We start from the raw sequence: 15,305 nt of genomic DNA on the forward strand, positions 1-15,305 counted from the left end.
CATACAAATCTCCTGATAACTAATGAACCCAAGCTAAAATCGAGATCTCCTTCACGTGTTCAACAGATCAGCCAGGGTGGTAAAGGGTATTTTCGTTAAACGAGATCGTCTTTTTCGACGTTCTTGAATCGTCGATTTAAAAGACCATTTTTCGGTCCGTGAAACGCGAAAAGCCATTTTGCCCGGTCCCTTAAATGTGAGATATACCCTCTTTTACCAGCCTGTTCAGCAGTGCGCCCTTTTAGAGTTTGCTATTTTTATCGTACTGAAGCACTTTTTAGGTGCGTCAAATTTCTTATTTTGACACATTTGCACAGCCTCCGGATGTGCAAATTGAAACCACTGCGAGGGAACGACAAAAGCTTTTAAAGGCGATCCATCCTGTTTTATAAAAAAAAAATGTTATCATATGGTTCACAATAATCATGAATATCATAAGAAAAAGTTTAGTGTCGTTGATCGTGGTTATTTGGATACTTATAACTTTCCTGCAATGTTATTCCAGCTTTTTACCGTTTACCATTCACAATTACATTACAGTAGATAAAGCATTCATTCAGCTTGAAGACATAGGATGGTTTCAGTGCATTGAACAGTGTTCTCTCACATCGGAGTGCCTCTCCTATAACTTCTGCCGCGAGATGAATGGTGCCGAAACAAGTTTGTGTGAGTTGAATAAATGTGGATTTACATCAAGTTGCGAAGCACAGGACTACCTTCGATCATCTATGGGCTGTGTTTTCCAGCAAATTCGAGAAAAATTAGCAAACGTAAGTTTATCAATTTGCTCCAATTGTAGAAACCTGGACAATAATAGCGAAACTGTTTATCAACGATTATTATACAATATAACACCGGGTAATACTCTTCACAAAAATAGATCATGTGTCGAAGTTATATTTCAATGATTCATTCTTGCGTTTTCAAATGTTAATTATTTGCTTTCTAAGGAAAAGATTTGTGAAAACGTTAAAAAAGACAAAGTCGTCAGCGAACAAGGTAAGAAACTGCGCAACATCTCAACATGAGAAACAAAATTTTATAGCCTAGTATCCTGGAATTCGTTAATAAGTGTGTTTCTATACAAACTTGTACTTACTATTATCCCTTTGAGTATTTGGATATTGATTTTTTTAAATTATAGCCATAAACAAGTGCACTGCACGGGGAAAAGTAATCACGAATCATGGACCAAATTCACGGATCACGAAGTTTAAAATAAGGTTCTTACAAATTTCGGAAAAACGAATTTCAACGTTTGAACATAACCTGATAACTGGTTTGAAAGTTAATATATAGATTTAAGCACTGCCTAAAAGCGGAGCCAGCATTTTTTATCAAACCCACCTTCCCCCTACCCCTTATCCCCACCTAACCCCCCCCCCCCCAACAACGAAGGCCAAACTTCAGCGAAAGACACTCACAGAGACATAACAACAGGATTCTACACGATTTTGTTTCAGGTATTTGACCTTCCAACCCTATCTTAATTGTGTAAAAAGACATGGCTTACAACTTTTACTTTTCCTATTTTAATAAAATCATATCCTCCCAACCCCCCTAGAGAATACCCAGAACAATGGCGCTATTAGTAGTTTTTATTGACAGTACTCAGGATACTATTTGCATAAAAAAAGGGATCTGACTCTTATGTAGGTTGTACTTGATAGACAACAGATACAGAAAATATTTTTCTAATTTGCCATATAATCAGGTATTGCTAAATTAGGCCTTGTACATTTATGTTTTATTTATTGAGTATACTTCAGAGAATCTACAAAGAATTTATTTAATGGATAAATATATTTCTTTGGGATCAGGAACCTCAGAAAAAGGGACCCTTAAGTTTATGTACCCCTTGAATAAATAAGAGATTAGTAGATATTATTTGGATATTGTAAAGGGAGACTACCTTGAAATAAAAATCATGACTGAGTTTTGCAGTCCGTACTATAGCCAATTGTGTTCAGAATAATTCCAGGTTGCCTTGAAGCAAGGGGGAATGTTAGGCTATAAACATGGTGTAATGGGCCAAGGTGCTGTGGGTGGCTGGTTGCAATTGGTAATAGAGACGAAATGATTATAGATGTAATGATAGTGCTGAAAAGGATGATATCATACAGACATTTTTAGCCCTTTCTAGACTTTTTAGCTCACTTTTCAAATCTATAAGCATACTATAGGGCCTAGAGAGCCCAAAATTACATACCCCACAACACCTAGGTTGAAAACTTTCAACCCCTACTGCAAAATATGTGATCCTCAATTCTACACCACCTCATATAAAGTATCCTAATCTTTTTTATACATTTTCACCAGTTACTATGTTCACTGGATACCAAACTGCAAATCTTTGATAAATCAAATCCTTTTCATGTATACATCATCCTTCCACCTATATCCTCTATAAAACCCATCTTAATAACAAACACATCTTTTGAAATACATTTTAAATATCTCAACCCCTGTCCCGTCTGTCATTACTACATATGAGAAACTCTCTCGAACCATGTTCGTGAATAAGTAAAAGCCAATCAGACATGAAGAGGGCCAAGCCATTGAGCAAATCCATAAGACAATTACAGAAAAAAAGACTATCTACATTTGCTAATTACAGTTTTGCCAGCATTCATGTGTCAAAACTAAGAATATTACAATCGTGAATTTGCAATAATGTTAAAGACAGTAACTTTTAAGTACAGAAGACCTCTGTTCTTCAAGCATCAAAAATCAGTATATGATAAATTATTTTGTTGACATCAGTTAAGGCTCTTATTCATTCAGATTTTAGGGACGTATCGACACAGCAAGAGCATATTTTATTGGCTATTGGGAAAGAATGTGGATTGATTGAATATAATTATACTAAACAAGAAAGGAATATAAAAAGCATTTATTTACTAATGCTGTTCCTGTTCATCTATGCTTTAATTTCAACCAGCTACATAATGACTATGGGTATATTTTAGTTCTTGCTTTATTCACCTAAATTCACCTGAAAAAAAGGAATATCTAGTCATTTCATAGCTATACCAGCTATAACATGTCATTACTTTAGCATGTATCTAGGCAAGCACTTTTTATCTCAACAAATTAATTTGTACATAGATTTTTTAGAGAAGTGATATAAAAATATTTTAGACCTCTAGAATCTTACACTAAAAGGAAGATTAAAACTAGAGAGTACTTTTTAGATGTCTGTAAGTATACTTTGATTGCGAAAACATTCGCTTGCTACAGAAGGTAAATAGCCAGATATAGGTCTCAATCGATTAAGCCAAAGAGTACATCATTTCTTCAAAGCAAGTAAGCATTTTTAGCATTTAAACTCCTCCTTACCTAAGCAAAATAAGCCTTTATTTGTATAAGGAAGACTTGACTTTTTCACGGTTCACACAGACATGGAAGCCAATTAACTGCCAGCAACCAATCAGCGTTCAAGGATTTGCTTTCTTAGCCAATCAAAATCACGGTGGAAGTGGGTGATTTGAATCAATGACAACCGGCAAAATCAAAAGTTGTGTTCACACTTTGAAGCTACGGCCAAAAACGTTTTGTTTTGGTGACAATTTTCAACTTAACTTTGAATCGAAAAATAAGACAAATTTAAGAAATTTAATAGAAACTGCTTATTTAATTTATATCTGACTATTGTGAATACAAAATATCCTTTGTGTTTGTGTTTTCTTGTTGCTGACGAGAAATTCTCTTGTTAAATAATAATATGATAACTTAACTTTACCTTTCTGCTTTGTAGAGCTTCTATAATCCTCCTCTTAGTTGCTGCTCCAATTTAAGAACGCGAGGGGCGGTTTCACAAACACACGGGTATATTTTACTATCGGCTTCTAAACTTCTCAGTTTCGTCAGACAAAACGGTTCCTCAAAGACATGTTTAACCCTCGACCGCAATCAGCCCATTTGAATCCGCATATATTCTCATTAAATACTATTTTCTAGCTGCTTTATTTCTGTGGAAAGTGACGCGGTAAAAAAAAAAACGAAAGACGTAAAAGCGTAAGACCGATTGGGGCCTGGGAGTTGCATGATTTACTGGATTGTGACACACAGGGTACCTGCGCGATGACCACAAAAACTAAGTCGCATAGTTATACCATATTTCTATACCTATGGAGCTCCGCACGTGGCCTACGGCCGCGCTGGCTCCGCTATAAATTTGTTTTTTAGGGTCACGTGATTGGGTTTTAATCACAAATTCCCCTGACTGCTAACATGCGCTCCAAAATGGGATTTGCTGAGAACTTTGTAAAGAAAATGTGTTATTCCAAAAGACCATATCTCCCTCCCAAACAGAGAAAACGGGGTAGAGGCCTCCAAGAAAATCCCGTCTGCGGGGAGAATAGATCTGGAATCTGACAATATGTAATCAGATGTCTTACTCAGCCCAGGGAAACTTCACATGCATCCAAATGATTTCTGTTTATGCTGATGGGGAATTGGTCAAGCTTGCTTCTGATGGTGCTGGTCTCGAAGCCAAGGATATAGAATGCCACCTACCAGAGGTACAGTAGAATAACATTCCCCCACTAAACCGAACTCTGAAGGGAGACCAAAATGTGTCCAAGAACAGAAACTTATAGTTGAGCCCCATTAAAATGAACTCTGAAGGGAGACCCAAATGAGTCAAAGTACAGTAAACTATAGAAAGCTAGTAACTCGATGCAGAGGGAAACCAGACCATGCACTTGATAAGTTATCTTTCTTTTAGACTGGAATGGCAATCCAAGTTACCTTCCCAATACACTACTCAGTCATTGCTATTAAAGTGGCTAACATGAAGGGTGATGCAGCATTCAGGGGAGTACTACCTGGGGACATCATTACCAGTCCACATCAATGGCGCTGCATCAGCACATATCATGCGGGGTGGAACCAAATGGAATATAATGATACACATTGGAAATGGACAAGCAAGGTTATCATGAATGTGACAACACATGGGATCCCAAATGGTGCAAAGTGGATAACTTCACATGACCACAGCTATTACATATACTGCAGGATGTCACGGAAACAGTTAACAGGTAGACCAATAGGAGTGTCAGGTCCATAAGTCATACTTACCAAGAGGTCATCATGGATAGATTAGAACAATAAGGCAGCTTATATAAAAATATACAGTAGAACTCACCCGGGCAGCCAAGGGCGGATAAATCATTTTTAGGGGGGGGGAGGTTTCAGGTTTGCAGCACTTGGTCAAGATGAGAAAATCTGTGGTTTGTGCAAATTAGGAATTGGGGATGAAGATTATTTTCATATAATGTCCAACCATTAAAGTAAAAAAAGGAAAAATAATGGAAATAGACAAATAAAAGTTACAGATGTTGTGATATTACAGTATTTCATTTCATTTGTGTTATTTACATTGTATGTCAGGGCTGGAAAGCATGCTTTTGTTAGAAATCACATTGTAGAGATAACTTTAATATAAGCCTGACAGAAGATTTAAAATTTGAAATGTTCTACATGAATTCACATGAATTACCTTTATATTTCAAGCCCTATATTGTCATTTGAAGGTACTATTTACTGACTTCAAATTAACAATCTTTGCTCAAAGTCATGATGTGTGGCTTTAAAAAGTCCACCACTTGTCTGGCTGAGGGCCTGTCTCTTGGATCTTCAGCAGTGCACCAATCAAACAGCTCTATGAGAGGATTAAATGACTGGTCGTAATTCTCCTTAGGAAGTGGAGGGCGTGTCCCTAGGGCTGCAGTATACTCCTCAGAATCCTCTTCACAGGACATATCAGTATCCATGCTTCCATCTGTGCCTGCAAATTACCCATAAAAATGACCATAATTAGTTTAATATTTTACCATGGATAATCTTCAAACCCATTTCTGAAGAGAAGATGACTGGTCAATATGGTCTGTGATGTGTGAAGTGTTACTGTACTTCTGTATATTTGACAATGCTGGAACATTTGTTGCCATACTACTGGGTTGTTACAATAAATGTTTTGATCCCAAGCTTGTTTGTACGCTCTGATTGGGCAATATATTGCAGTGAGATGGCTTGGTTGGACGCCATCAAAGGTAGGCCAATTTTGATTGACAGAAGCCAAAGTGTTTTCCGTCACTTGGAATTTATATGTAAATTGCCTGTAAGTTCAGGCTGCTGTTTTGGTAGAGGATCACTTGACTTTGCACCATATTTAGCTGGTTCAAATAGCGACCAATCCAAAAACAAATTCCTTAGGGACCAATATTGGATATCTGATGGGGATCGGAGGTAACAGATTTTTTTTCTTGCTCAATAGCTGCTTTTTTCATTTTTGCAATCAAATGATCGCTCCCATAGCAGCATAGAGACCTATATTATGATGTCAGGAACTTTATATATGATACTCACCTAGCAAACTGACGTGTGGTACGTCCAATGCCAACATCTCCCAGATCACAAGACCATACGCAAAAATATCCGTTTTATCACACACAACACCACCTCTGTTCAAAGCCTCCTTACTCTTCCATGGTTCAGAGCCAATATAGCGGCCCTTCGGGTCCAGCAACCCACTCAGATCACCCTTTAGCCTCAGAGCAACACCGAAATCACACAATTTCACCGACTCAAACGGTCCACGAATGAGAATGTTGCCACTCTTCATATCACCATGTAAGATCTTTTTCTCAAAGTGCAAGTATTCCAGCGCATTACCAATTGCCCAGGCTACTGCAAAAATTTCCTTGGGTACGAATTTCTCTTCTAGATAGGACCGTTCCTCTATCTTGTCCATCAAAGACATGTGACAATCTTCCATGGCGAGGCATAAGTCGCCATTCGTGTTCCCAATCAAGGCGCGAAAACCAACGATGTTCGGATGATTTAAATCCTTTAAAATGCTCGCCTCTAATGCTAAACGCTCACTGATCCCTGGTCTGGCTTTTGGGTTGACTTTCTTCACGGCCCAAGGAGATTTACCTTCGATTGAACTTCGTTTGAAACGATACACGTTGACACCGGTTCCATAACCGAGCTTGGTCATGAATGGAGAAGCCGGGATTGTGACAGGAGTGAATGCCTTGGTCCCTATTAAAGCACTCCGATGGACTTTGCCAAGCGGTGTACGATCCATTGTATAGGACGATGAGACTGTAGTAAGCGATCAGCCTTGAGCGTTATGGATTGTTGGATGGTATGGATTGTTGTTCTCGGCAGTTGTTACAAAATTCGAAATTGGCGCTTAGACGAGCCAGCGAGTGTCCAGCGGTTAAAGAATCAACTCACCCTCCCCAGAATGCATCACATTGTTGCTCAGCCACCTTGGTACCGTAAGTACCATATTTTTATTAAACAATGAATTTGTTGTGGCTAACAAGGGCTCTTTAAATTGGCGTCTCAAATTTGTATTAGCCAGTGTACACGCATCAGTACAGTAGCAAGGACAGTAGAGTCGGGGTTATTTTTTTTATTAACCTATACTGAGAGAGTTATTGCCGCTCCCCTCGGCTAATCCTCCCTAGATAGTTAGATATACAGTCGAAGCTCTCTGAGCGGCCGCTCTCGTAAGCGACCAGCTCCGATTACGACCACGATCCCGAATCACCGATTGAATTGTCACACAAACTCTGTAATTCTAAGCTCTCGTAAGCGACCAACTTATCGGTGCGACCAGCTCCGTTAACGACCACAATTTCAAACCACCAACTTTTTAGGCTCGCGTTAGCGACCACAATGATTTTTGGCTTTACAACATCAGTCAACACCTGATAAACATCATATCCAATGCATGCTGAAATCACATATAAAGCGAAAATGTTGTAATGTTTCACAAAAGCTGCCTTTCCGGCCCTTTCCAGTAGGCAACCATAAAGAATTTCATAATTACAATTTTATAACTTCAATTTCAACCATGGGATTGATATTTCTTTCTCTCCAGAAAATGTATAAATGCAAGGAATCTCTAGTCCCATGCCAGCTCCACGATTTATCCTTTTCCAGTTATAATCGCCATGCACGCTTTAGAAATCGGCTAACAAAAGACACCATGCGATAGTAGTAGACGCAAAAGACATTCTCATGTCGAATTAAGTCGTCGGACAGGAACAAAAAATGGCAAAGCTCAAATTGTAAAGTCGTGTTAGCTTATATTCGCTTGATTTTTTGCATAGATTTCCTTGTGTAATATAAAACAAAATAAGTTTTAGTATTTTTTGGTAGATAATTCGTTCTTGAGATATTGCAAATTGTAAGGCTCTTGATTGGTCCGAATTTGCTCAATTTGGGCGAAATTGCTACTTTTTTCATGATTTATGGCAACTTTTTTTCAATCATATCTCAAGAACGGATCATCTACCAAAAAATACTAAAGCTTATTTTGTTTTATATTATGCAAGGAACCTCTAGACAAAATATCAACAAAATATAAGCTAACACAACCTTACAATTTTATTTTTGCCATTTTTTGCTCCTGTCAAGTCGTCGATATAAACGAGCACAACGTGCTACTTTGCGTAGAATTAATTGCTATAAAATAAAACAACTCACTCTCGTGATAAGTCTCGCCCCATGTAAGGTAATCCAAGAGGCTTCCGGATTCTGGATTCCAGGCTCTGGATTCCGGATTCCGACCCTTGGATTCCGGATTCCAGGCACAACTTATATTCCGGATTCCAACAAAATATTAATGACATTCTATTAAAATCATGCAAAACTCTCGACATAGCAATGAACAGAAAACATAAGCGTATCGAAGTGTAATGCTAAAAAGGGACAACTAGTGAAAAGAAACCATTTGTTTACCATTGCTTCACTAAGATATGCATTATACCACTAAGATATGCATTATACTACTAAAATATGTATTATACCACCAGAGTGCATTACACCACTAAGATATGCTTAACAACACTAAAATATGCATTATATCACTAAAATATGCATTATATCACTAAAATATGCATTATATCACTAAAATATGCATTATATCACTAAAATATGCATTATATCACTAAAATATGCATTATATCACTAAAATATGCATTATATCACAAAAATATGCATTATATCACTAAGATATGCATTATATCACTAAGATATGCATTATATCACTAAGATATGTATCCCACTAAAATGCATTATACATGCATTTATAACACTAAAATATGATTTATGCCACTAAAATATGCGTCACTGGCGTCACTGTTTTCTTTACGTCTTGCAACGTTTTTCAAAGAGCAAAGGAATTTGGTTAACGTCCAAATTCGAAACCAAGAATCCACGAGGTTACACCCTGCTCATCCACACGCGGTCTCCAGGAAAAAAAAAACTTTGTAAATCGGATTAATGGCTTCCGTGACGCGACGCACAATATTTGGGCCGCTTGCATGGTATATTTGGTAGGAATTCAAGTTGACACATCCTTTCATTCGTAATGCATGCGTTCGCGTTAATATATCGATAATCGGACAGATATCATAAAAGGGTTGCTCAAACTCGGGTCTCGGAAATAAAACAATTGATATAGGTTAACGTCTGAGTGCAAACTCAATCGCTCTTTTGACGAAAAGTTTCACAGGCACTGAAGGATTATTCCCACTTTAGTAATAGGCGATTCCAGCTATAACTGCATATTTTCAATCAGAAATGCCGAGGACGCTACCACAGCTACCAGAACCAGAATGCAACGCGCACTTTTTACTGGAGAACTTGTTTTGTACTCTTACTAGTGTTCTTAAGAATGTAAGAATTCTGCCAATTGAAGCTAATTAGACCGGAAAAAGTTGTACAATGATCGACAATGAATTTTCAATCAATTATGCTAAACACTAACCAGACACACCTCCTCATTAGAAATGCAAATAAAGGTAAGGGCTTGAGGAACATCGTGGCACTTTACTCGGCTACTCAATCTTCATCTTCGCTTGTGTGGTAATTGTGGGATTTTTTAAGTCATTTATTTGAATGAAAAGTATAGATTCCGGATTTCGAAACTATTTGGATTCTGGATTCTAGACTGTGGATTCCGGATTCCAATCTCTGGATTCCGGATTCCAAGGGCCCTAAAAACCTGGATTCCGGATTCTGGATTACCTTACATGGGGCGATAAGTCAAATACCTAGTTTTAAAATCAAGCAATAAACAAAAATATTTTAATTAAGCTCCCGTAAGCGACCAACACCTATTGTTTAAGTTTTTGGCGCTCAGTGGTCGCTTATGAGAGCAAGCTCTCGTAAGAGACCAGCTCCGTGGGTTAACGACCACAATTTTCAGTTCTCAAGGCGGTCGCTTACGAGAACTTCAACTGTAGTTTATTAGCAGCTTATACACACAAATAAATGGCTGTCACGCTAACAAACATTAATACAAAAACAAGTAATACATGAGTCTAGCTACTTTTAGACTACCCATCATACATAAATTTAGCGGACCTCACTCTGCACTTTTATGGGAGGATTTATTAGGTTCTGAAAAAGTAGGTTTTCATCAATATATCTTTTATCTTTCATGACCTTTTTAACTTTTAAAACCTCCAGCACTCGTTTTCTTGCCAGGCAGTGGAACTCGTTTTCGACCTCCTCTGAGTTACACTGAGAACAAATTCAGTCCTCAGGCTTTCTGGGGCCTCTGGTAGCGCCCAGTCTCGATTTCAAGTTTATGACTACTAATCCTTAGGCGGGTGAGGGCTTTTCGGTGGTTGGGGTTGTGAATGTTAGAAAAGTATGTCTCAAAATCGTATGTCGTTTTGAAAGTTCTATAGGTTTTGTTTTTATGACTGGGCTTTTTGAAGTCATTAAATATTTCGCCCAACCAACATTGAAATTCGATGTCTCGCAGCCTTTGCTTGAAAAGCATTTTATCCTGCTGCAAGGCATCGTTTTGCAAAATATTGGTGAGGGTTTCGCCCAATCCACACGAAGCGACAATTGCTTTGTAATTTTTTAGCCAATGAGACTTATAATTTTTGTCTTTAAGGTCGAGAAAAGTATCGTAGGATAAAAATCCCCTCTGTTCAATTAGTTTGAAAAGAAAGTTTAGGCTCTGGATTTGGCATTTATGGAGAGGGGGTATCTTCCCCATGTCCCCAAGACAAGCACTGTTAACAGCGTTTTTTTACGCCAAGAAAAAGTTTACAAAACAGCACATGCACTGCATCAACGGGGTGGCGCCCTTTCTGTACCTTCTCGACTCCCCAAACTTCGCTAGCATACAAAAGTATAGGCTGAACTAGAGTATCAAAGAGCCGCATAGTCAGTTTAGGGGTTAGGTATGTGTATGTCAACCCCCCCCCCCCCCCCTGCCCCAACAAAATTTTCTTGCTTAATTTAGAAAAAAATAATCCCCGCCTCAGGAGCCCAGGGTTAAAAAAACAATATGTAATCTCTTGCGTGTTTTCTAAAGCAGGACGTTTTATAATTGCACTCTGCAATTTGTAATCCCAATTTTTTTTCTAGCGCATTTGAAAGATGCCTAGCGCCGATTATAGTGCTCAAGCAGTCAAGAGAATAGTTTGGATTCAAATTCGGGAAATACCTAACGCCTAAGGGGAGGGATAAGAATGGATGGACTGCAAGAAGGAACTGCTACCCAGCGTTTCTCGAATGAAAAACATATGCAAAATACAGACATTTATTAACAAACAGAGATGTGTGGCATGGTAAGCAGTTTAAAACCTGAACAACTTTCGCTTGTCATCATAAAATATTGTCCTTCATGTTGTGGCACATCTGTAGGAGTACCTCCACGGTTTTTAGGTAAAGCTTTAAGTCCAGCAGGTCACGTGAGTCATTCAGGTTGGTGGGTGCGCACTGCATGACGGGTGCGAGGCAAACAGACAAATTGCGAGCGTCCATCTTATTAAATTCCTTTTTTTCCATCACGTGACGAAGATGATTCAGTATGAATACGAGAGTGTGGCGGTTAGGGTCCGGTAGTCCGGACAGAAGTTCGGACATTACTTGCTTCTGTTCATCTACTTTTTTATCCTGTATTTCATTCTTAGCAGCCTTTCTAAGACCCTCTGTCATCTTCTCTGTGATCAAGGGCTCTGGTAACTCGCGTAAATAGTCCTTCAAAATGCCCGTTATAACGTTGATATCCGGGCAGTTCTCCTCGGATATGTCTACAGCTTCACTGTTCTCGTCAAAGAACCCACGAAGCTCCTTCTTCCTTCGCGCATTACCAGAAATTCGATAGAGTCCAACTGACTCTAGCCCGCGCTTCTCAATCTCCAACACACATTTACGCACGAGAAGCGGCACGCTAGACTGCTCGAGCTCTGAAGTTACATTCAAACGGAACCCGAAGACACCAGACTTCTTACTCGACTGCACCCTCTTTAGCAGCGTCTTAAGCTCAGTGAATTCCAGCTCCACGTGAACAAAACCACTTGGCTGAAGTTTAAAGATGATCTGGTGACTCTGTCCGCAACGGACCAGAGGTGCTAAATAGAACGACGTCCGGGCCACGGGTTTGTCGAATTCTCGGTTGCTGGTCGAGCAGGCAAGACACATTTCTCGACCATGCTGAATCTCCACCTCAAAATCCTCATCCCAAGTTATCTTATTTGAAGATTTTTTAAAACTCGTGAATGCCTTTCTCTCAAAGCCCACCTCTATAGCACAGTACGATTTCGTCTTTTTCTTTTCCGTGAAGGGCAGATGTGTGGCCTTGATGATCCGAACGTGCACCATCCCCGACACCGCATGTGACTTGGATAGGTCCTCGTTTGCATAATCATCCGGATACAACAGGAATCCCGGTTGGCGCTCGACATGGACCTCGGGGTTAGCCATCACTTGCTTAGTCTTGCCGCGGCCTTTGTTTAGTAGCGTCGAAGAGCTGAAACGTCGATAAAACCTCGGTGATTGATCGGATGATACACGTTCTCGAGGATTATTCATCGGCAAAGTATCGGTTTTTGTGCTCGACTCCAGCAGTTCCGAGTTTACACGTTGCCGTGGTGACAGATCGCCATTATTATTGACACCCGAAGCAATGTTCGTTTTGTCGCTGTTGAAACCTTGATTGACAACCACAGAGGTTTTCGAAGCACTAGACCCAGATTTTATTGTTCCCGAGGTGAGTGACTGCAGAAGCATCGATAGCCTCTGTTGCTCGAAGATATCCGTACAATGTGCGGATTTGCTGCGTTGATAGGTTCGCGGGCTGGCAGGGCTTTTGCTAGGGTCCTTCATTTCTCCCTCCACCTCCTTTTGAGGTTTAAATTTCACGAGTGAATCTAGCAAGTGAGTCAAAGTCCCCGGGGTCCTGTCTGACCCCGGGGAACGAGATCCATCATACTCAGAGCTATTGGCGGGGCTGGCATTAGAGGCCCTTCGCTCTCGAGTGTGCGGTGGGCACGCTAAAGGTTTGTGAATAACAACAGGCGAACTTGGAGGGGTTGGGAGCTTTCGCTGGGTTCTCCCAGGAACATTTAGTAACTGTTTTCCCGGAGAAACGACTTTCCGTTGCGAGCCCCGACGCTCACCGTCGGTGGGCAACGACGGTAGTCGCCGCCGCCCTTTAGGACTACCCCCTGGGGAGCTGCCACTAGAGAGGGAGGGGATGGGAGCCGGGAGCGCCATTTGGTCTGTTCTTAACTTTGTGTGACTTTCAGTCTTGGTGGGTGACTTTTCGGGATTATTAGAATGATTTGTATCAGGATTGCGTCTGTAGGGGTTTCTCTTAGTTTTTGTATGGTAACCGTTTTCCATAGCGGCGGTATCAGCTCGGTTCTCGACAGGAAATCCATATGATATGCCCTCACCATATCTATCTTGTCTAGGTGTCGGACAAGACCATGGCATTGCTTCGGACACGGTAGCATTTGCCTGTACGTGAGCATGTCTGGCTGTAATTGCCTGCTTTGTCACTTCTCCTTCCGTATGGGACACGACATTAGAGGTTGTGGAACTCGGCTGTATGTCCCGTCTATACGGATGCTTTCCATCGCCAACTCCGCTGAACGCATTCCCCGAGGCATACCTTGTCACGGTAAGACCACCATCTCCGTCATCATCGTCAAATATCAAGTTGACAGTAGTCGAAGGAGTAATGGTACTGGTGGTAATTCGCTGACCAACCGAATGAAGCGAATTACTTTTGAAGCTTGGGTTGTTTTGTACAATTCCACTGTCAAAAGATGCGTGATCGCGAAGCTTGCCTCCAGCCTCATCAACTGATTGTTTCCAGTCTATCTCACACTCATAATCACTCGCGCTGTGTGCCCAAAGGGCTTTTATAAGCTCGTCTACTGTAGAGTTTGTTTCAGGGTCTTTGTTTACCGCCACCTGATTTGCATTCGAGTTGTGATCGTAAACAGACATTCGCTTTGATTTTTGAACTGCCTTCGCCGTTGATTTCGTCGAATTTTCCATGACTCTGTGTTGATTTTGCTTACTTGTAGACCCGCGTTTATCTAATCTTTTTTGAAATGAAAGTAAGTCTGGAGCGCTGTGTTGTCGTTGAGATATCTTAGGCTGTGAACGCTTGACCTTAGCTTCTTTATTTATTGTTAGAATCAGCCGCTTTGGGATTTGAATCAAATGTACCACATCGTGTACTCTAAAACCTGCAAGGCAGACCCCATTCACTTCCAAAATCTCGTCCCCTACCGCTAAACTCCCGTCACAATCGACTAAACTGCCAGGCGTTATCCGAGAAACGAAAACTCCATCCTTTCTTCCCCAACCATCTCCTTGCCTGATAAAAAATCCAAGTGGCTGGTTATGCGTTCTTTTGATCTCCACAGCTCGAGTTCCTTGTGTGAAACTGATATCGCTAGAGGAATCATTTTCGCGCAGGAAAGAGCGTTCTGCCGCTTGTCTGATTTGTAATTCCTTCCCTGACGATATAGAGCCTTGGCAACCAATATCCAAAGCTTTCAATTTGGCAATCACTTCCAGCGTAATTGCTTTCCTAGCGACGGACTTCGATACTTCGGTATCTGTGTTTACATTATCGCTCGATGTTTTTCGCTGCTTTACGGACGGTGCCATTTGGGATGATATGCTGGAGTCAACTTTGCTAAGGCATTCTTGCAAGCCATGACGTTGTGTGGGTACAAAGCCAGCTCGTGCACTCGTCATTTGGTTAATTTTTGATAACTAGTAAATAACAGCAACAGAAATTCGGGACGATACACTTATCTGAGGGTGACTTATCTGTCTATCATCTAAACTTCCCAGCATCTTTTAGATTTGAGTATCATTTCTTGTATACTCTGTATAGGAGAATTATTCCTATTATAATTTGTCCCTGTCGTCTTTTGTGCATTAGACCAATCAGGACGGAATTAAAATATTCTGCTGTTTTGTTTTTGTGTAAATTTACATAGTCA

The 15,305-nt window shown here is 40.2% G+C and overlaps 3 protein-coding genes across 3 annotated transcripts; 1 reads left to right on the forward strand and 2 right to left on the reverse strand.

Annotated features, from left to right (window-relative positions):
* Positions 1-16: 16 nt before the first annotated feature.
* On the forward strand, positions 17-5,361 carry LOC5509844. Its single transcript, XM_032378815.2, has 4 exons — positions 17-770; positions 951-999; positions 4,405-4,523; positions 4,730-5,361. Exons 1-4 carry the CDS (start codon positions 426-428, stop codon positions 5,072-5,074), a joined length of 858 nt encoding a protein of 285 aa, XP_032234706.1. The 5' UTR covers positions 17-425; the 3' UTR covers positions 5,075-5,361.
* LOC5509823 (lymphokine-activated killer T-cell-originated protein kinase) lies at positions 5,346-7,220 on the reverse strand. The gene is made up of 2 exons (XM_032378813.2): positions 6,376-7,220; positions 5,346-5,794 (listed from the first exon to the last, which is right to left on the reverse strand). Exons 1-2 carry the CDS (start codon positions 7,097-7,099, stop codon positions 5,562-5,564), a joined length of 957 nt encoding a protein of 318 aa, XP_032234704.1. The 5' UTR covers positions 7,100-7,220; the 3' UTR covers positions 5,346-5,561.
* Positions 7,221-11,577: 4,357 nt separating this feature from the next.
* On the reverse strand, positions 11,578-15,246 carry LOC116616771. Its single transcript, XM_032378753.2, has one exon. It carries the CDS (start codon positions 15,052-15,054, stop codon positions 11,659-11,661), a length of 3,396 nt encoding a protein of 1,131 aa, XP_032234644.1. The 5' UTR covers positions 15,055-15,246; the 3' UTR covers positions 11,578-11,658.
* Between the last annotated feature and the right edge of the window lie 59 nt (positions 15,247-15,305).

This window comes from Nematostella vectensis, chromosome 1 (assembly GCF_932526225.1).
Source record: "Nematostella vectensis chromosome 1, jaNemVect1.1, whole genome shotgun sequence".
NCBI classification, from domain to species: Eukaryota; Metazoa; Cnidaria; class Anthozoa; order Actiniaria; family Edwardsiidae; genus Nematostella; species Nematostella vectensis.